This window comes from Tamandua tetradactyla, chromosome 7, assembly GCF_023851605.1.
Source record: "Tamandua tetradactyla isolate mTamTet1 chromosome 7, mTamTet1.pri, whole genome shotgun sequence".
NCBI lineage: Eukaryota > Metazoa > Chordata > Mammalia > Pilosa > Myrmecophagidae > Tamandua > Tamandua tetradactyla.
Genome location: NC_135333.1, coordinates 1,039,482 through 1,061,776, shown reverse-complemented (window position 1 = coordinate 1,061,776; position 22,295 = coordinate 1,039,482). Strand labels below are relative to the sequence as shown.

The window sequence follows — 22,295 nt, the reverse complement described above, 5'->3', positions numbered from 1 at the left end:
CTGTGAAGTTCAGGGTTTCTCTCAACTGAAAAGGCACATGGAGAACATGGTGATGTCTGCTAGCTTTCTCTCCAGGCTTCTCTTTCATGGTGCTTCCCCAGGGGCGTTTTCCTTCTTAATCTCCAGAGGTCTCTGGCTGCATGGGCTTTTGTGGAACTTGTGTCTGGCGCATTTCTGGTTGCTCTCTCCAAAATGTTTCCTTTTTTAAAGAATTCCATTAAACTAATCAAGACCCATCTGGAATGGGTGAGGTCACAACTCCATGGAAGCCATCTAATCAAAAGTTACCACCCACAGTTGGAAACAATAAAAAAGCAGTATTGAATGAGGATTAAAGGACATGGCTTTTCTGGGGTCCACCACAGGTTCAAACCAGCATACTAACCATCACAACATTCAGTGGAATTAATCATGTTCACAATATTATACCACCTTCCATTATTAAACTTTTCCATCTCTGCAATCAGAAACCCTGTACCCATTATGCACTACTCCCCATTCCCCTGACCCCTGTCCCCTGACAACCTGTACTGTAATTTCTGTTTCTGTGAGCTGGCATTTCTCTAATATTTTGTTTGTAGTTACTGTGGGTCTTAAATTTAACATCCTAAATCTGTAAGTCTGTTTGCTTTGATACCAACTTAACTTTAGTAGTCTGCAAAAGCTATTTTCCTATGCCCCTCCCCTCCCAACTTTATGTAGTTTTTGTCACAAATTACATTTATACATTGTGAGTCTGAACCATTGATTTATCATGACATTTTATGCATTTGCCCTTTAGATCCTTTAGAAAGTGAAAAGTGGAGTTAAAAAAATAAATAAAAATAATAATATTGGCATTTATATTTACCCATATGGTTACCCTTACCAAAAATCTTTATTTCTTCATATGACTTTGATCCTCTGTCTGTTATCTTTTTCTTTCAACCTGCAGGACTCTCTTTAGCATCTCTTACAGGGCCAGTCTAGTGGTAACAGTATCCCACAGCTTTTATCTTGGAATGTCTTAATCTAATCCTCATTTTTGAAAGATAGTTTTTCTGAGTACACAATTCTTTCTTGGTAGTTTTTTGTTTTCAGTACTTTAAATATTTCACTGGCTTCTCGCCTCTGTGGTTTCCCATGAGAAATTAACAATCTTATTGTGTCTCCCTTGTATGTGACACATTACTTTTCTCTTGCAGTTTTCAGAATTCTCTCTTTAACTTTGCTGTTTGACAATTTGATATAGCTCGGTGTGTTTCTATTTGGGTTTATCCTGTTTGGAGTTCAAGCATCTTTTTTTTTTTTAACTTTTTATTGTATAATATAACATATATATAAAGCAAAGATACAAAAAAGCAGTAGTTTTCAAAGCACTGTTCAACAAGTAGTTACAGGACAGATCCCAGAGGTTGTCATGGACTACCATACGATCTTCTCAGATTTTTCCTTCTAGCTGCTCCAGAATGTAGGAGGCTAGAGGACTTACATATTTTTTATCATCACCATAACTTTTTTTCCTTTTTTTTTTTGTGAAAAATAACACATATATGAAAAAGCTGTAAATTTGAAAGCACAGCACCACAGTTAGTTGTAGAACATATTTCAGAGTTTGGCATGGGTTACAATTCCACAACTTTAGGTTTTTAGTTCTAACTTCTCTAGAACACTGTAGACTAAAAGAGATTTGATTATTCAGCATTCATATTCATTTGTTAAATCCTGTCTTCTCTGTATAACTTCACCATCACCTTTGATCTTTCTGTCCCTCTCTCTAAGGGTATTTGGGCTATGGCCATTCTAAATTTTTCATATTGGAAGGGTCTGTCACTAATATGGGATAGGAAAGTGGAACTATCTGATGTTCTGGAGAGGCTGGGCTAGCTTTTAGGACTTATTTGGACCAGGGACCCATCTCTAGTGCATGGAACCCTTGTGGAATCTTATATACTGCCCTACGTATTCTTTAGGATTGGCTGGAATGGTCCTAGTTGGGGGTTGGCAGGTTATAATAGGTAGCAAGGTCTACCTGAAGCTTACATAAGAGCAACCTCCAGAGTAGCCTCTCAACTCTATTTGAACTCTCCCTGCCAGAGAGAGTTTTTTTATTAATTATATTTCTTTTCCCCATTTTGGTCAGGATGGAATTGTTCATCCCATGATGCCAGGTCAGGATTCATTCCTGGGAGTCATCTCCCACGTTGCTAGGGAGACTTTCACCCCTGGATGTCATGTCCCATGTAGAGGGGAGGGGGCAATGATTTCACTTCATTGTGCATCTTGAATGACACGTTCAGATCTTTCGTTATATTTGGGAAGTTTTCAGACATTCTTTCTTTGAATATCCTCTCAGCTCTTCTCTCTTTCTTCTCCTTCTAGGGCTCCACAGTACATGTATTGGTGTGCTTGATCATGTCACACAGGTTCCTCAGGCTTAGTTCATTTCTCTTTTTTTTTTTTTTACTCTGTTGCTCCTCAGATTGGAGGATTTCAGAAGTCTTAGCTTCAGGTACTCTGATTCTTATTCTGCCAGCACCAGCTGCTATTGTACCCCTCTAGAGAGTTAATATTTTTACTGAGGTCTTTATCTCTGTTTGGTTCCTTTACATAATTTCTATCTCCCTACTGATACTCTCTTTGTGTTCATCTATCATATTCCTGATTTCCTTTAGTTCTTCTCCATGTTTTCCTTTATCTCTTTGAACATAGTTAGGACAGATTTTTTTTTTTTTCTGTAAGTCTTTGTCTGGTATGTTCCAGGTCTGGTGTTCTCATTTTTGGTTTCTAATGCTTTAATTTTCTCCTTTGCCTGGGCCATCACTTCCTGTTTCTTTGTTTGCTTTGTAATATTTTGTTGAAATCTGGACATTTTATTTTAGTCTTTTATTGCTGTCATTTACTCTGAGATGGCTGTTCCTTAAGCTTGTTTCCAGCTAGTGCTATGACAGAGCTTTCCTGGAATGCCAGAGGCTAATAGAAAAAAAAAAGAAGGGAAAAAAAAAAACAGTTCTGATTCTTTTCAGATTGACTTGAAGTGCTTTCCTTCAGGGCTTATCTGTACAGTGAGTTTAGAGAATAGCTCAAGGCCTAAGTATAGGAGCCTCTGTGATTCTTTCTGTCCATTGGGTATGTGTGCATGGCCCTAGGACTTCCGCAGCTTATGTGGTTCTGAATGTCCCCTCCTCCCTGGGGACAGTTTCTTCTTGGACAGGCACTTTACTATATGTTCTACAGCTAACAATCTTTTGCCCTAAGCAGCATGACTTGACTGCTCTCCCACAGCTTTCTGAAGGAAAGCTCTGCAAACTGACCACCACACTCATGGTATGTTCTGGAACAGCAAGTCACTTAAACCTCCACCGGACAGATTTGGGCAGATTATATGCTCCCAGTACATCCACAAGGGTTACTCTGTTCCCTCTGGAACCGGACCAGAAATTCACTCTGGGAGTGTAGCTGGCTCTGCACTGAGCTGGTAAGGGTGGGAGGTAGGCTTCCAGAGCCCCCTAATATCCTGCTGCTTTTAAGTATCCTTTTTCTTGATTTGGTACTGTCTGTTACTATAGTCCTTTAACTGTTTTTGAAGCTATGAGGAAGATGTTTCTTCCAAGCCTTGCTGATTGTTCAAAGCTTCTGTGGAGTGACAGGCCTAAGGTATCTTGCTCTGCCATCTTGATCAGGGCAGGGCCATTTATTTTTTTATACACAATTAAAACTAATCTTAAAACAGTGATCATGTGTTCTCCAATAGCTTCCCAGCACTTTTAGAAAAATATCCAACGTCCTTATTGTGGCTCTGGCATACGTTATCTTGTTAACTCTTGGGACTTTTTTTTTTTTTTTGTATATTTTTGAAGGCCCTTGGGACTCTAAAAAAATATGTTTTAGAGAACAGCAAGAGAGAAAGCCACAGCAGAATGCTGCAGAGCCATGGAGCCAGTGACTTTTGGAGATGAAGAAGAAAAATGCCTCCCGGGGAACTTCATGCAATGAGAAGCTGAGAGACTCTGGCACGTGCCCTTCCAGCTGGAAGAGGAACTCTGAACTTCATCAGCCTTTCTTGAGTAAAGACACTCAACAACTGGATTGAGGACATGAGGAACTAGAAGAACGGGGGCCAGTTGAATTGGTTAATCCATCATGATTTAGATTTGATACACAAAAGGGGAAGGAAAGTGAAGACTAGAGAGATACAAGAACTTGTTTAAAACTGCACTGCTGAGAGGTGAAGAAAATTCCTTGAGCACAATCTGATAAAGTTTAGCTCATTTTTCAAAAAAAAAAATATAACATATACATAACATAGAATTTGCCTTTTAAACCATTTTTAAGTGTATAATTCAGTGGCATCAGTCATCCCAACCAGAAACTCTGAACCTATTAAGTAGTAACTCTCCATTTCCCCATGTCCGTGTGTCTCTTCTAATGTGTCTCTATGAATTTCTTATTCTAGATACTTTTTTAAATTATGAAATATAACATATATACAAAGAAAAGAAAGAAAAAGCAGTAATTTTCAAAGTACAACTTCAACAAGTAGTTACAGAACAGATTTCAGAGTTTGTTCTGGGTTACCATTCCACTATTTCCGATTTTTCCTTCTAGCTGCTCCAAAACACTAGAGGCTAGAAGAAATATCAGTATGATGATTCAGCAGTCGTACTCTTTTGTTAAATCCTATTTTCTGAATTATAAGTCCTCCTTCTCCTCTGATCTTTCTCCCAATCTATAGGGATTTTTGAACAATATCCAGTCTGACTTTTTCATGTTGAGAAGGAGTGATGACAATGAAGGATAGGGAGTTGTAATTAGTTGATAATGTTGGAGAGGCTGGTCCCTCTGAATTTCAGGATTTATCCGATCTAGGAACCGTGAAAGTTATAGATTTCGGGAAAGGAAATTTAGTGCATGAAACATTTATAGTTTCAATTAGAGCCCCAGGTGTTCTTAAGAGTTAGCAGGAGTGGTGTTGTTTGGGGTTTGGCAAACAATGGCAATTAGCAATATCTAGCTGAAGCTTGCATAAGAGCAGCCTCCAGAACAGCATCTCAGCTCTATTTGATCTCTCGTAGCCATTGATCTCTTATTGTATTATACTTCCTTTCCTCCTTTTGGTCAGGAAAGCATTGTCAATCTCACAGCATCAGGGCCATACTTATCTCTGGGAGTCATGTTCCACATTGTCAGGGAGACTTTCACCCCACAAATGTCATATCGTGTGTAGGGGGAGGGTAATCATTTTTCTTGCAGATTTGGGGTTAGAGAGAAAGGCCACATCTGAGCAACAAAAGATATTTGTTGGAAACAACTCTTAGGCCTCATTATAGGTAATCTAATCTTCTTCACTATAGAAATAAGTTTCTTAAGGATAAGCCTCAAAATCAAAGGCTTGGTGTATTTTCTTGGGAGTTCCAGTGTTTGAGAGGGTACCATCTGAGGTTTACAGGTGGGAAAGTTTAATACTTCCATATTCTTCCTCTACCAGTACTTTTTAATTATCAGCCCACCATAGTCTGGGATGTGTCCTGGTATTTTACATTAAGCTATACAGAATTTTAAGGCCTCATTCCTGTTCTTGGCTCCATGAGTTTGGATTTGAGTTTAATTGAGCTACCCAGACAGGTTGATTTAGATTGTGTGCTACAGAAAATGTAGGTTCTAGACACAATAAACCTCTCTACCTTTGGTCTCATACAGTAGGAGAAGCTCTAGAGTATATACACTATTATTTTTTACCTTATATTCTGATTTCCCTTACTCCCAGCCATATTGGCTTCGTTTTTATCTCTAATTGAAGCCTGATCTCTTAGCTGTTACTGTATGTACCTGCTAACTTTCAGGGCTGCAGAACTCCTCTCTGAATCTTAGGTGTCACAGAGCTACTCAGAGTTCTAGGGGAATACCATCTTATACACATACAGCTCATTGTTTCAGAATCTAGAAGTACACTTAAAACTTCAGGCGAAATGTGGCTGCTATAAGAGCTTAACAAAAGAGAGACCATAGCGTATGTGTTCTTTTGTTTCTGGCTTATTTTACACAGCACATTGTCCTCAAGGTTCACTCAGTTCATTGTGTGCCTCACAATGACATTCCTTTTTGTAGCTGCACAATATTACATCATACATATATATCATGGTTTGCCATTCTACTTCTCAGGCATTATACCCTTCGGGCCACTCCATCTATTGGGCATCATCGGTAATTACCAAAATGAAAAGACCGTGTCTTACAGTATCCTCACTTGGTTGTACAATTAGCAGCACTCTCAGTTTTAAACAGTTTTCATTGGTCCATAGAGACAAAGAACCAATAAGCACAGCTTTTCCAAATATGAAATCAGTGCTTCCCCTTATCTCTTGTCTGTCCTCTCCCTTGTCCCCCGCCTCTGCTCCATTATGTACCACTAATAGTGCTGTGGTACTGTTGATATCTTCCTGTTAACTATTGGCCATAGCATGGAATTTTAGCTTTCCCCCATACCCCTCTATTATTGACTCTTTGAACAGCATCAAACCTTTGAAGTAGATCTTGCAAGAACTTATTTATAATTATAGAGTTAATTTGTGGGATACATGGCACTATACATCCCCTTTCAATCATATTCACCTTCAGTATGGCAGTGTTCCTTATAACCCCACTAATTATTACCATCACTTCTATATGTTCCTTTGCATTAAGTTCAGCCTTATTTGGTATCCTTTTCCCTGTGTCTAACTTCTGTGTACCTTTATGTCAGCTACAATCTGCAGCATAAATCTCTGGAATTACTTTTACCAAGTCATAATAGCAAAATAATGCAGTATCTGTCCTTTATTGTATGACATTCCATTCAGCATTGTGTCCTCAGGGTTTGTCAACATTGTCATATGCTTCAGGACCTCGTTTTGTCTTTCTGCTGCACAGTATTCTATCATGTGTGTATGTATATGTATTTATATATGTCACCTCATCTTGTTCATCTACTTGTCTATTGGGCACTTGGGTTGTTTCCGTCTTTTGGCAATTGAGAATAGTGCCACTGTGAACATCAATGTGAAAATGTCTATTCATGTCACTGCTTTTAGCTCTTTTGGATATATACCAAATATTGGTATTGCTGGGTCATAGGGCAACTCAGTGTTGGGTTTTCTGAGGAATTGCCAAACTGTTTTCCAGCAGCAGCTGCACCATTGTACATTTCCACCAACAGTGACTAAGTGTTCCAATTCCTCACATTCACTCCGACATTTGTAGTTTTCTGTTCGTTCAGGACCAACCATTCTTATAGCTGTGAGTTGATATCTCATTGTCATTTTGAGTTGCATTTCTCTTGCAGTTAATGAAAATTAGTGTCTCTTCATGTGCTTTTTAGCCATCTGTATTTGCTTTTCAGAAAAGTATCTATTCATACCTTCTGCCCGTTTTATAATTGGGTTGGTTGTTCTTTTGTTGTTGAACTGTATAACTTCTTTAGATACATAGGATATAAAGCCTTTATCTGATACATGGTTCCAGATGTTTTCTTTCATTGAGTTGGTTGCATCTTCACCTTTTTGACAAAGTTCTTTTGAGGCACAGAAGTTTTTTATTTTAAGAGTTCCCATTTATCTATTTTTCTTTTGTTGCTTGTGCTTTGGGTGTAAAGTTTAAGAAGCTGCCTTCTGTTAGTAGGTCTTGAAGGTGTTTCCCTATATTTTCTCCTAGGAGTTTTATGGTACTGGCATATGGTATTTAGGTCTTTAATCCATTTTGAATTAATTTTGTGTAGGGTGTAAGGTAGGGGTCCTCTTTCATTCTTTTAGGAGAACTGATGTCCAGTTCTCCCATGCCCATTTATTGAAAAGACTATTTTGTTCCAGTTCAGTGAATTTGGGGGCCTTATCAAAGATCAGTTGTCTCTAGATTTGTTGGTCTATGTCTCCACTCTCTATTTTATTCCATTAGTCAATACTTCTATTTTTCTGCCAATACCATGCTGTTTTGACCACTGTGGCTTTATAGTAAGCTTTACAGTCAGGAAGTGTTAGTCCTGCCACTTTGCCCTTCCTTTTTTAGGATATCTTTAGCTATTCGAATTTTCTTTCCCTTCCAAATAAATTTGATAGCTTTTCCAAGTCTTCAAAGTAGGTGGTTGAGATTTTGATTGATATTGCATTGAATCTGTAGATCAGTTTGGGTAGAACTGACATCTTAATGATGTTCATCTTTCTTACCGATGAGCATGGAATGTCTTTCCATCCACTTAGGTCTTTTTTTTATTGCTTTTAGCAGTGTTTTGTAGTTTTCTATGTACAAGCCATTCACATCCCTGGTTAAGCTTATTCCTAGATAACTGATTCTTTCTATTGCTATTTTGAATGGAATTTTTTCCCTTAATTATCTCCTCAGATAGGTCATTCCTCATGTATATAGACACATTACTGATTTTTGTACATTAATCTTGTATCTGTTCACTTTGCTGAATTTGTTTATTGAATTAAGTAGCTTTCTCATGGCTTTCTCAGGGTTTTCCAAGTACAGGATCATGACACCTGCAGATAATGAAAATATTACTTCTTCCTTTCCTATTTGGATGCCTTTTATTTCTTTTTCTTTCCTAAGTACTCATGTTAGGACTTCTAGAACAATATTGAATAATACCGGTGACAGTGGGCATCCTTGTCTCATTCCCAGTCTTGCAGGGAATGCTTTCAATCTCTTACTGCTAGGAATGATGCTGCTATGTTTTTTTTACATATGCCCTTTATGATACTGAGGAAGTTTCCTTCAATTCCTACCTTTGGAAGCATTCAGGGAAGGATGCTGACTTTTGTTTAATGCTTTTTCAGCATTAATTGATATGATCATGTGATTTTCCCCCTTTGATTTGTGAATGTGCTCTATTACATTGATTTTCTTGTGTTGAACTACCCTTGCATCTCTGGAATAAACCCCACTTTGGTGTGATATGGAATTCTTTTAGTGCATCATTAGATTACATTTGATAGTATTTTGTTGAGAATTTTTCATCTATGTTCATTGGGGGGATTGGTCTGTAGTTTTCCTTTCTTGTAGCTTCTATATCCAGTTTTGGTATCAGAGTGATATTGGCTTCATAAAATGAGTTAAATAGCATTCCATTTTCCTCAGTTTTTCTGGAAGTGTTTTGAGCAGGATTAGAGTTCATTCTTTTGTAATATTTGATAAAATTCCCCTGTGATGTTGTCTGGTACTGGTCTTTTCTTTGTAGGAAGATTTTTGATGACTGATTGAACCTCCTTACTTATAATTGGTTTATTGAAATCTTCTATTTCTTCCTGAGTCAGTATAGGTAGTTTCTGTATTTCTAGGAATTTTTCCATTTCCTATAAGTTGTCTTGTTTGTTGGTATATAGTTGATAATTCTGTGGTTTTTTAAATTCAGGATCTGTGGTAATGACCCCCCTCTCATTTCTAGTTTTGTTTCTTTGTGTTCATCTTTCTTTTTTTCTTTGTCAGTCTAGCTAGGGGTCTGTCCATTTTATTGATTTTCTCAAGAAACCAACTTTTGGTTGTGCTGATTTTTTCTGTTGTTGTTGTCCTGTTCGTTTATTTCTGCTTTAATCTCTGGTGTTTTTCTTCTCTTATTTGTTTTGAGGTTAGTTTGCTGTTCCTTCTTTAGTTTCTGCACATCCTTGATTTTTGCTTGTTCTTGTTTTTTAATAGCATTTTTGGTTTTTTTGTTTGTTTATTTGGCATGGGCAGGCTCCGGGAATTAAACCCTGATCTCTGGTATGGCAGGCTAGAATTCTGCCACTGAGCCACTGTTGCACTGCCCTTGCTCTTGTTTTTTAATATAGGCGTTTTGGGCAATAAATTTCCCTCTCAGCACTGCCTTTGCCACATCCCATAATTTCTGATAGGTTGTATTCTATTACCATTTGTCTATTACCAATTTCTCTACCAGTATCTTCCTTGACTCAATTATTTATGAGTGTGTTGTTTAATCTCCATATACTTGTGAAAGTTCTGGTTCTCTGGTGATTATTAATTTCTAGCTCCGTTCTGTTGTGGTCAGAGATGGTGCTTTGGATGATTTCAGTCTTACTAAATTTATAAACACCTGTTTTGTGTCCCAACATATACTCTATTTTGGAATGTAATAATCTATATGTCTATTAAGTCTAATTCATTTATCAAATTGTTTAGGTTCACCATTTCCCTGTTGATCCTCTGTGTGGTTGTTCCATCTATAGTGAAGAGTGGTGTACTGAAGTATCCCACTATTATTGTTAAAACATCTATCGGTCCCTTTAGTTTTGCCAGTGTTTGCCTCATGTACTTTGGAGCTCCTTGGTTGGGAACATAAACATTTATGATTGTAATTTCTTCTTGGTGAATTGTCTGTTTTATTAATATATAGTGTCCTTTGTCTCTTATGACATCTTTACGTTTAAAGTATATTTTATCTGACGTAGATACTCCTACTTTCTTTTGGTTACAGCTTGCACAGAATATCTTTTTCCATCCTTTCACCTTCGGTCTGTTTTGTATTCTGGGTCCAAGATGCATCTCTTGTAAACAGCAAATTGATGGATTACAGTTTTTATCCATTCTGCCAATCTTTATCTTGTAATTAGTGAGCTTAGTCCGTTAATGTTCAAAGTTATTACTGTAGAAGTATTTCTTAAATCTGCCATCTTATCCTTTAGTTTTTATTTGTCAGATTTTTGTATTCTTTTCCCTCTCTTCCCTCACTCTCTTTTTATCCTTTTAGTTACCATTACTGATACTCTTCAATTCTGTGCTCTCTTCCAGACCTCCCTCTTCTGTTTGTTTGGGTTTTTTTCCAGCTGACAGGAATCCCTTTGGTATTTCTTGTAGGACAGGATCTCTTTTTGACTAATTCTCTCAGTCTTTGTTTGACTTTGAAGATTTTAATCTCTCCCTTGGTTTTGAAGGACAACTTGACTGGATAAAGAATTCTTGGCTAGAAACCTTTCTCATTCAGGATCTTAAATATATCATACCACTGCTTTTTTGCCTCCATGGTCCCCGTTGAGTAGTCTCAATTCAGTCTTACATGGTTTTTCTTGTATGTAGTAGATCACTTTTCTCTTGCTGCTTTCAGGACTTACTGCTTCTCTTCAACATTTGACAGTCTAATATATGTCTTGGAGTAGGCCTATTTGGATTTTTTCTATTTGGGGTTCATTGGGCCTCTTTGATTTGCATATTGATATCTCTTATAAGGGCTGGGGACTTTTCCTTATTATACCTTCAACTAAACTTCCTAGCCCTTTACTCTCCACTTCTCCTTCTGGGACAAGAGTGATTCTTATATTTGCTTGCTTTTTGTTGTCCATTATTTTCCTGAGTTCCAGTTCCATTTTTTTTTCCATCTTTCTTGCCATTTGTTCTTTTTCATGCTGTAGTTCACTTGTTCTGTCTTCTAGCTCACTTATTCTTCTGTCTGCTTCTTAAAATCTGCTCTCATGTGTCTCTAGTCTTTTTCTAATTTGGTCTACAGTATCTTTCATCTCTGGCATGTCTGCTCCTTCTCTTTACTCTTTCATGTTCTCCTTGACGCTCTTCTGGTGTCTTCTATAAGACACTAGATAGGATATCCTTTATTTCTTCATAGATACCCTTGATGAGTTGTTCCAAATTCTGTATCCCCTCTGGTGTTTTGGTTTGGTTGTTTATCTGGGCCATTTCTGCCTGGATCTTCATGCGTTTTCTGTTGTGTTCCAGGACATTTGTTTATCTTAATAAAGTTATTTTGTAAGCTGGTTTCCTTCATTCATCTAAAGTTTTGTATTTACTTGGCTTTGTGTTGAAGGTCCCCTTTTGCACTTGATCTGTCAGTAATTCTCCCCAAACCAAGGCCCAGGTCTCATATAGGAGCACAATTCTCCTTGAGGGTCTATTAAAAGCTAGGCGGGGGTGGATGGGTGGGTTAATGGCGTTAACACCCACCTGCCATGTGAAAGACCTGGGCTGTACTCCCAGCCCATGTATCACCATCCCAAAATTTAAAAAAACATAGTAGGCCTTGAACCCCAAGATGTATTGGGAATGAATTCAGACTGGTGCCCATGGAAGAAAAGGAAAGGAAAAAGAAAAAGACAAAAAGGAAAATAAATAAATGAAATGAAATGAAAAAAAAAATTAGATCTCAGCAAATAGGGAGTTTGCCAGATTGCACTTACCACTTCTTTCCAGCCTATCTCACACATAAGTCACTTCTTTCCCCTGGGCCCACCTTTCCCTGACTGTGGTGGCTGGCTGGGCAAGATGGTTTGTGCGGCAACAGCTGGTCCCAGCGAGTACAACAGAGCAGCTGACCGTAACACCCAGTTGATCGTGGTTTCTGGTGGCTAAGCAGACCTCTCTCCTCCCCCATGGGTTCCACTGGTTGCAGAGCTGCATGAGGAGGGCTTCCCAGCTACCTGCTGTGGCAGGCTGGAACAGAAGGTCTGTTTGCTCCCTCAGATCCGCACTTTGCTGCACACTGCTTCTGCCCCCAATGGGGTCACAGACAAACAGATTCACCCTCCTCACCCCATCCCTGTCTTCCTGCCTCTCTCACCCAGGACCTCCCTATGGAATGCTGAAGTCCCTCTTCAATCCCTCATCCCCTGGGAATGCAGTCGCAATGGTTTTCTGTCCCTGTCTTCTTGTTCCATGGAGCAGGGGTGAACCCAGCCTATCCTGCTCATGTAATTCACCATAATTATCTCAACTAACCATCAATGGATTAATGGCATTGTTAAATTAGTACCTTCTTGTAGGTTATTGTTCAAGGTCTGCTATATAAGCCTTTCCTTGGCATCTTGTGACAAGGAAATTAGATTGGTTTATCTTATGTTGAGTATTCTTAAACCCATGCAAATCCCCTATTGTTACCAACTTCAAGTCCCTAAGGAAGGAATTTTTTTAGTCTGCTATTTTTAGGAAAAATAGAGGCGTATAATAATGTTCACAAAAATTTTGTTTCTTAAAAAGAGGAGCAGGTCCTTCATGTCCTAGAAAATGTGATTTTTTTTAAGAAGTCCGCTTTAAAATGTTTTCTAGTCTCTCAGAAATGAAAACTTGAATTACTTTTTCAGTAGTTAATTGAATATAAATTTTTTAATTAGCATGTCACAATCTTAAATGATAGTAGAGCAATCTTTTTCTTCATAAATCCTGTGATTTTAAAAGAATTACCCTTAACATGTTTCATTTATTGTATACTACATTCCTAGAGAATGTAAGTTATTTGGTGCTTTTTATTTTTAGCCTCTCTTTCATGCTTATTAATATCAGTTGTTTGGAGTTGGAATGGAGTCATATTAGGCTACCAAGCAATCTTCTGAAGTACATCTTATTATAATCTGAGGAGAAAAATGACTTTCTGTCATATGTTGCCAGGGCTCCTACAACAGATACCACAAGATTGGGTGACTTCAATAATAGAAATGTGTTGTCTCACAGTTTTGGAGCTGGAAGTTTAGAATCAAGGTATTATCAGAGCATGCTTTCTCCAAAGCCTGCCTTAGTCATATGGTGATCTTTCTCCTTTCTCTTATTCTCTCTCCTACTACTTTGTGCAAACACTCTTTGTTTATAAGAACTCTAATCATATTGGATTAAGGCTCACCCTGATTCAGTTTGGCCTCATATTAATAGAATTTTCAAAGATCCCATTTAAAAATGTGTTCGCATCCCCAGAATAGGGATTAGAACTTGAACATTTCTTTGTGGGTGACATGATTCCATCTGTAGCACTTTCCTTCTGATTTGAAGAGAATTAGTCATATGCTAATTTTTTATATCCCCTTTTTAAAATGTAAATCACTGGCATTAAATGAGTTAATGTTTGGAGTTGACATCTAAATTATGCCTATCCACGCTGGTATCATTCAGAGAGAGTATCAGACTGGGTTTTTGATTCAGGCAGGTCTATCTGTCTGATGGTAAAGTTTAATTTACTAGGAATAGCAATCTCCTATGGAGCAAAAGAAAAACTTACTTGATCTTGATTATCAGTATGTATTAAAATAATGAATATGGGGACTCAATCCTTTTGACTTTGGGTTTTGAAGCAGAGGCAACTGGCTTGCTAATCACACTCAGCATAATGTCCTTAAGGTCCATCCATGTTGTTACATACTTCATAACTTTATTCTGTCTTACAGCTTCATAATATTCCATCGCATGTATATGCCGCAGTTTAGCCACCCGCCTGTTGATGGACATTTTGGCTTTTTCCATCTCTTGGTAATTGTAAATAATGCTACTATAACCATTGGTGTGCAAGTGTCCGTTTGTGTCCTTGCCCTCATGTCCTTTCAGTATAGACAGCATATAGATGGGTCCTGTTTTTTAATCCATTCTACCAGTCTATGTCTTTTGATTGGGGAGTTTAATCCATTAACATTTAGTGTTATTACTGTACAGGTAGTACTTTCTTCTACCATTTTGCCTTTTGGATTTTATATGTCACATCTAATGTTCCTTCTTTTTACCTTTACTCATAGTCTTCCTTTCTACATTCTTCTCCACACCTCTCTCTTCATATCTGTCTCTAGTGCTCCCTTTAGTATTTCTTGAAGAGCCAGTCTCTTGGTCACAAATTCTCTCAGTGATTTTTTTGTCTGAAAACGTTTTAATTTCTCCTTCATTTTTGAAGGACAATTTTGCTGGATATTGAATTCTCGGTTGGCAGTTTTTCTCTTTTAATAATTTAAATATATCTTCCCACTGTCTTCTCATCTCCATGCTTTCTGCTGAGAGAGCTACCCATGGTCTTATTGGGCTTCCCTTGTATGTGATGGATTGCTTTCTCTTGCTGCTTTCAAGATTCTCTCTTTCTCTTTGACCTCTGACATTCTGATTAGTAAATGTCTTGGAGTACGTCTATTTGGATCTATCCTGTTTGGGGTATGCTGAACTTCTTGGATCTGTAATTTTAAGTCTTTCATAAGAGTTGGGAAATTTTCAGTGATAATTTCTTCCATTCATTTTTCTCCTCCTTTTCACTTCTCTTCTCCTTCTGGGACACCCACAACACGTATATTCGTGCACTTCATATTGTCTTTCAATTCTCTGAGTCTCTGCTCATATTTTTCCATTTTTGTCCCTATATTTTCTTTTTCTTGCCAGATTTCAGATGTCCTGTCCTCCAGTTCACTAATCCTATGTTCGGTCTCTTGAAATCTACCATTGTAGGTTTCCATTGTTTTTTTCATCTCTTCTGCCATGCCCTTCATTCCCATAAGTTCTGTGATTTGTTTTTTCAGACTTTCGATTTCTTCCTTTTGTTCATTCCTTGCCTTCTTTATATCCTCCCTCAGTTCATTCATTTGGTTTTTGATGAGGTTTTCCATGTCTGTTCGTATATTCTGAATTAATTATTTCAGCTCCTGTATCTCATTTGAATTGTTGATTTGTTCCTTTGACTGGGCCATATCTTCAATTTTCCTGGTGTGATTTGTTATTTTTTGCTGGCGTCTAGACATTTAATTACCTTAATTAGTTTATTCTGGAGATTGCTTTCACTTCTTTTGCTTAGGATTTTCTTACTGGATGAATTTGTTGTCTCGCTGTTCTTTGACATTCAGTTCAGCTTTATCTGGACCTCTAGCTTAAGTTTTGTTTACCAGAGAATTTTCCAGTTTTTGTTTTCTTGTTTCTTGCCCTGCTTGTATGGTGCCTTTTCTCCCCCACCCTTAGGAGGGTCTACTTAGGTATTATAGACCCCAGCCAGATTTTCCCAGACCAAACTGGCCTCCTATCAGGAGGAAAGAGTCACCTGTGTCGGTTTTCCCTGAGGGTGAGACCCAGCAGGTTGACAGACTTTCCTGTGAAGTCTCTGGACTCTGTTTTTCTTATCCTACCCAGTACGTGGTGCTTGTCTGCCTGCAGGTCCCACCAGCATAAGATAATGTGGTACCTTTAACTTTGGCAGACTCTCCCTGCTGGGGGCGTGGTGGAAACAGAGGAGAGGTTGTAGGTTGGTTTTAATGGCTTCAAATCACCAATCCCTGGTGTCTGAATTCCTTGAGGAAGGGGTTCCAGCTGAGTTGGGCTTCACCCCTCCCCTGGGGAAGGCACGGGGTCTAGATAAGCCCTCAAATGACCTTGTTTCTGCCTATGCCTGGGGCAGTTGCAGCCTGAGAAGCCCTCCGCTGTATCCAGAGACAGTCAAGCCTTTGTAGAAACACAGCCACAAAAATCTGTTTCCTTCTTTTTTTTTTCCCCATCTGCCCTGCCCCCTTAGCGCCTCTGCTTTGACCAGGTTCACCTGAGCTGGGGCCTATTTTTAGTAGTCGAAATTTGTTAATTAATTCCACAATTGGCATTTGGTTGGTCTCAGCCCCTGCTGCCGGTAAAGTCTCTTTCCTTTCCCCTTTGGGAAGCGGCCTGTGGGGGAGGGGTGCCAGCCACTGCAGCTTTGGGAACCCACGGTTCTGGGGGGTGCTCACACCCGGTCCAGCTGGTCCAGACTGGGGTATGCTGTGTGTCTGGTCACTGACGTGGCCCCAGGAGCTGTTCCGTACTGTTTCTGGTTATTTAGTAGTTGTTCTGGAGGACGAACTAAAATGTGCACGTTGTTAAACCACCATCTTGGCCCGGAAAGAGCAACTGGCTTGCGACAACCAAAAGTTCATAGCAGGGATGCCTTTTGATCCTTTGATGTTGACTTTTCCTGTGTTTGTGAAGCAAAATTCACAAAGCCTTGTTCACCACCCACCCTTGTTTCCATGTATTCTTTTTTTTTAATTAAAATATTTTTATTGAGACATCTTTACACGCATACAATCAATCCAAAGTGTACAATCAATGGCTCACAATATCACCACATAATTGTATATTCATTACCATGATCATTTTTAGAACATTTGCATCTCTCCAGAAAAAGAAATAAAAAAGAAAAACTCATACATCCCATACCCCTTACCATTCCCTCTCATTGACCACTAGTATTTACCCAAATTTTTTTTCCTCCTTACCCCCCATTTATTTAATGTTTATCCTTTTTTTTTTTTTTTTACTCATCTGTCCACACCCTGGATAAAAGGAGCACTAGATATGAGGTTTTCACAATCACGCAATCACATTGTAAAAGTTATATAGTTAGACATCCATCTTTAAGAATCAAGGGTATTGGAACACAGCTGCACAGTTTCAGGGACTTCCCTCCAACCGTTTCAATATACCATAAACTAAAAGGATATCTATATAATGTGTAAGAATAACCTCCAGGATAACCTCTCAACTCTGTTTGAAATCTTTTAGTCACTGAAACTCTGTCTTGTCTCATTTCTCTCTTCCCCCTTTTGGTCAAGAAGACTTTCTCATTCCCATGATGCTGAGTGGGTTAGAGAAGCCACATCTGAGCAACAAAAGACACTCTGGGGATGACGGTTAGGCTTAACTATCAGTAGGCTTATCTTCTCCTTTGTAGTTTCATAGGGGCAGGCCCCAAGATTGAGGGCTCAGCCTGTTGAATTGGAGATTATCAGGAATTTCCCAGATGAGGAAGTTGAATATTTCCTCCTTTCTCCCCAGTCCCCCAAGAGGACTTTGCAAATATTTATTTTATCCTCTGTCCATATTACTCTGGGATATATTGGAACATTACACTAACCCATACAAATGAACAAGATCTCAAGCCCTATTCAAGATTCTGTGTAATTATGGTGTTTGAATAAACTTGACCATACAGGTTAAGTTAGATACTGCACTGCACAAAATATGAATTTTGCACCAAATAAACATCTCTTCCTTTGGTCTCAACAGAATTTGAAGCTTTAAAATATGGACCATATCATCCTTTACCCTGTATTCCGAGTTACCTTAGTCCTATCCATATCAGCTTCATTCATATCTCTAGTCGAAGTCTGATCATTTTTTCAACATGACTTTCATAGCTTCAGGGCTCTAACTCTGAGTCTCTTGTGTCACTTAAATGCCCAAAGTTCCAGGGAATGACCAGATCATACACAAATAGCTCAGTATCTCATAATTTAGAAATAACAATTACAACTCCAGGATAGGTGTGACTGCTGTAAAAGCTTAAAAATCTAGGAACCTTTATAATAGCCCCCAACCTGATATAACCCATGCTCTCGACTTCAATTCTGTGAGGATGCACATTATAGTTAGTCCATATGTGTGAGGAATGATAATACGTCTTTTTGTTTCTGAAATTTCATTCAACATACTGTCCTCAAGGTTCATTCACTTAGTTGCATGCCTCACTTCATTCCTTCTTGTAGCCACAGTTGTATCTATAGACCACAGTTCCCCCTTCCATTCCTCAGTCCTTGTACGTTGTACCGTTAGGCCACCTCTATTCATTGTGAATCATGAACACTGCCGCCATAAACACCTGTGTGTGAATGTCCTTTCATGTCTCCATCTTCAGTTCCTTCAGGTATAGACTTTCTAATTCATCTAGTTTCAGTATTCTCTCATTCCTGATTTCCCTATGCCTGTTGTCTCAGTGCCTGGAGTCTCACAGGTAAAATTTCTCCAGTGGATAAACCTCAAGTGAGAGAAGTGGAGGAGAAGTCTCTCCTTATTGAGTGGTTGTTCCTTATGCAAACTTTAAACCAATCTCACTGTTTTCAGTCCTTCCATTCTCCTTGGATTCAAATAAAATCACCTTCCTTCTTCCCACTCTGACTAGGTAGTATTTCCTTGTTCTGCGTGTTTGTTAGAACCCGTTGACTTCAGGGATTTCTGAATGATGACTGCATTTTCAATGTCTTACATATTACCCAAAACTTTATGGCTTAAAAAACATTTATTATCTCACAGTGTCTGTGTGTCAGAAATCCATGAGCAACTTAGCTGGCTTCTCTGCTTTAGGGTCTCACAGGCTGTGATTAAGGTGCTAGATGGGGCTATAGACATCTCAGGTCTCACTTGGGAAAATATCTGGCTCCAATGCATGTGACTGTTGGAAGGATCCAGTTCCTTGGTGGCAGTGGGCTAGAGGCCACCCTCAGATTATTTCCATGTGGATCTCTCTATTGGGCAGTTCACAACATCGTACCTTGCTTACAGTTGCTTCTCAGTTCCATTCTTCCTAGAAGTATCCTCTTTTATTATTTCCTTTCTGCTTTCTAGACTGTTTATTTTAGCCACATGTACCTTAAAATTGAGATGCCTGCAGGTCATCCATGGAGCATAATGAAACCGGCTGTGGGCTGGAGGAGTCTGGAGTTCCAAGAGGTCTCAGATGGAAATGGGATTGTGGCTATCATGAAAACACAACTTAATTTAAAATGTGGGGTTGGATGAGATTATCTAGGTAGTATAGAGGCCAGAGAAAGGAACTGTGCCTTCAAAGAATCCAGTCTTCAGAAATCAGTTGGGTGGGAGAGTAGGATCTGGGGTCAGGTAAGGGATTGGGTGAGTTCAAACAAGCTGGCCCAACCTGGGGTCCTGGAAAACACTTGTGCCAGGCCGTAATGTCACAGGCGCTTCCTGGTAACCACCTGGGGTGACCTGAGGTGTCCCTGGGTAAGGAGAAGACCTGATGAAGGGCTCCCGGCAGAGACAGCAAGGTCAGCCAGGCAGTGGGAGGGGCAGGAGGGGAAAGGCAAAGTGGGGGAGGGAGGGCTATGGAGCAAGGAGAGATGTGGAGTAGCAGGAAGAATAGGGAGTGGAGGGGGGGAGGAGAGGGAAGGGCAGAAGGGAAGAAGGAGAAGAGGGCATGAATGGAACGTCTTCATCTCTTCTCAGCTACAAAATTTTACTTTTATTAGAATAACTTAAGTATAAGCCAGAGTAGTAAAAATCAGAGATCTGTTTTATAAGCTGCTTTATTCATAAATATGGACTTTAAAAATTATTATTATTATTACAGGCCATGGTTGCTTGTTACCCAGGCAATGGAACAGGCTATGTGCGTCACGTGGATAATCCACACGGAGATGGAAGATGTGTGACATGTATATATTATCTTAATAAAGACTGGGATGCCAAGGTATGCAACTTAATTGGGCATTTATTTTTTTTCTTTAATAGGTATTTGGGGTATTTATTGCATGTATTTTTCTTACACGTATTAAGACTGATACTCCTTATAGGAGAGAGTGTCCTTAACATATAGAACAGTTAAAAAATTTCTCTGTTAGATTTGTTACCTGAGATATGTCTCAGTTATTGAGACTGGATCTTTGTAAAGCAAAATAAATTCTAATGCATCTCAAAGAGTAGTTTCCCTTATTTTTCACATATTGACACCTTTATCCAAAATTTCACTAACTTTTACAAAAAGTAAACTTAACAAATCTTCCTTTCAGTAGTTTTTTTAAAAGGTACTTTTGGGAACTAATTATTTTATAATGATTTTTGAGAAAAATATACATAAAAATTTCATAAATTAGTGCTACTTACTCCTGCATTTTATTCTTTTCATTGTTGAAGAGATGTTATCTGGCATTGGATTGCAGGATTGAAGTTGGAGGCAGGAGTCCTTTTCCTAACTATAGAAAAATTAGAAGCTTATCAACACTGACAAGTCCTGTAAAACCAATTAGTAAATAGTATATTTAATTTATATATATATATTTCCTTAAAATTATATTACTATAAATATAATATACTACTATAATAATATAATGTAATTATTATTATATTGTGTTATATTTTCTTAATATATTGGCCTCTGTTTCACTTAAATGCTTTGTGAAAATAGATTATCTACTACAATTGGAGGTTGTCTAGACTGATTTTTTGGGTTGGTTTTTTAAAAGTCTTTTTTTAAATATATTTTTTATTGAAGTAGAACATTCAAATAGAAAAGTGAACACAGTATACAACTCAATGAATTTTCACACCATGAACACAACCTGTATAACCAGAGTGATTCTTCAAAAATCAAATAATCTTAACACTACCTACCCTCCATTACAAAACCTAGTCTTACACTAAAAGTTGTTTTAAATTTAAGATATGCTCATAATGTTCCAGTAATCTTTCAGTACAATGCTGATTTAAAGAGTTTCCTCTATCCTAGTCCAGGTTCAAAAAAGAGGTAAGTTTTACTGCTAAGCAGATTCTGAAATGTTACATCAATAGACAAGCATGATTTGCAAAGTCCCCTTGGGGGAATGGCGAGAAAGGGGGAGAGGTCAACTTCCCCATGTGGAGAATCCCTGTTATTCTGCAAGCAGTAGGGACAACCAAATCGATAGTCAAGCCCTCAGTCTTGGCTTTTGTTCATATGAAACTTATCCCTGCAAAGGATAGACTAAGCCTACTTGGAATCGGGCCTAGGAGTCACCTCCAGAAAACCTCCTTTGTGCTCAGATATGGCCTATCTCTCTCTCAGCCAGCATGGCAGACCAACTCACTGCCCTCCCCCTCTCTGCATGGGACATGACTCCCAGGGGTGTAAATCTCCCTGGCAGTGTGGGACAGAAATCCCAGAATAAGCTGGGACTCAGCATCAAAGGATTTAGAAAACTTTCTCGACTGAAAGGGGGAAGAGAGAGATGAGACAAAGTGTCAGTGGCTGAGAGATTTCAAACAGAGTCGAAAAGTTATCCTGGAGGTTATTCTTACACATTATATAGATATCCCCTTCTTAGTTTAAGGTGTTTTAGAGAGGCTAGAGGGAAGTGCCTGAAAATGTAGAGCTGTGTTCCAGTAGCCATGTTTCTTGAAGATGATATAGCTTTTGCGGTGTATCTATGTGAGTGTCAAAACCTCGTGTCTGATGTTCCTTTTATCTACGATATTGACAGATGAGTAAAAAATATGGATTAAAAATAAAAAAATAATAGGGGGAACAAATGTTAAAATAAACTGAGTAGATTGAAATACTAGTGAACTATGAAAGGGAGTAGTGAGGAGTATAGAAAAAAATAGGGGGAACAAACGTTAAAATCTATTGAGTAGATGGAAATACAAGTGGTCAATGAGAGGGAGGGATAAGTGGTGTGGTATGTGTGACTTTTTCTTTTTTCTTTTCATTTTTCTGGAGTGATGCAAATATTCTAAAAAATGATCATGGTGAAGAATATACTACTGTGACGATATTGTGAGCCATTGACTGTACACCATACAGAAATGTTTGTATGTGTTTTGGTTTGATAATCCAAAATAAATTAAATTAAAAAAAGAAAATCAAAAGAAAAAAAAACCATGCTTGTCTGTAATGGCTTTCGAAGCTTAAAATACAAGAATAAATTTGTTAATTCGCCTTGAGCCCAAGGTACAAAACAGATTGGTATGACTTTGGTTAAAACTTAAAAATAGATTTTTTTCTGGTTTTATGAATATTTAGAAAACTAGAAATATGTTTAACTCCTAACTTCTAAATTTTGTTAGGCTCTTTCTAGATTGGTCTTTTAATGTTGATATGA

At 38.4% G+C, this 22,295-nt stretch overlaps 1 protein-coding gene across 3 annotated transcripts in view; it reads left to right on the top strand.

Moving 5' to 3' along the window:
- EGLN1 (egl-9 family hypoxia inducible factor 1) overlaps nucleotides 1-22,295 on the top strand; it is a 79,495-nt gene that overhangs the window by 49,503 nt on the left and 7,697 nt on the right. For all 3 annotated transcript variants that reach the window (XM_077168342.1, XM_077168340.1, XM_077168339.1), the window contains exon 2: nucleotides 19,790-19,909. In XM_077168342.1, coding sequence (XP_077024457.1) covers nucleotides 19,790-19,909 — 120 coding nt within the window. The remainder of the gene's footprint in view (nucleotides 1-19,789; nucleotides 19,910-22,295) is intronic.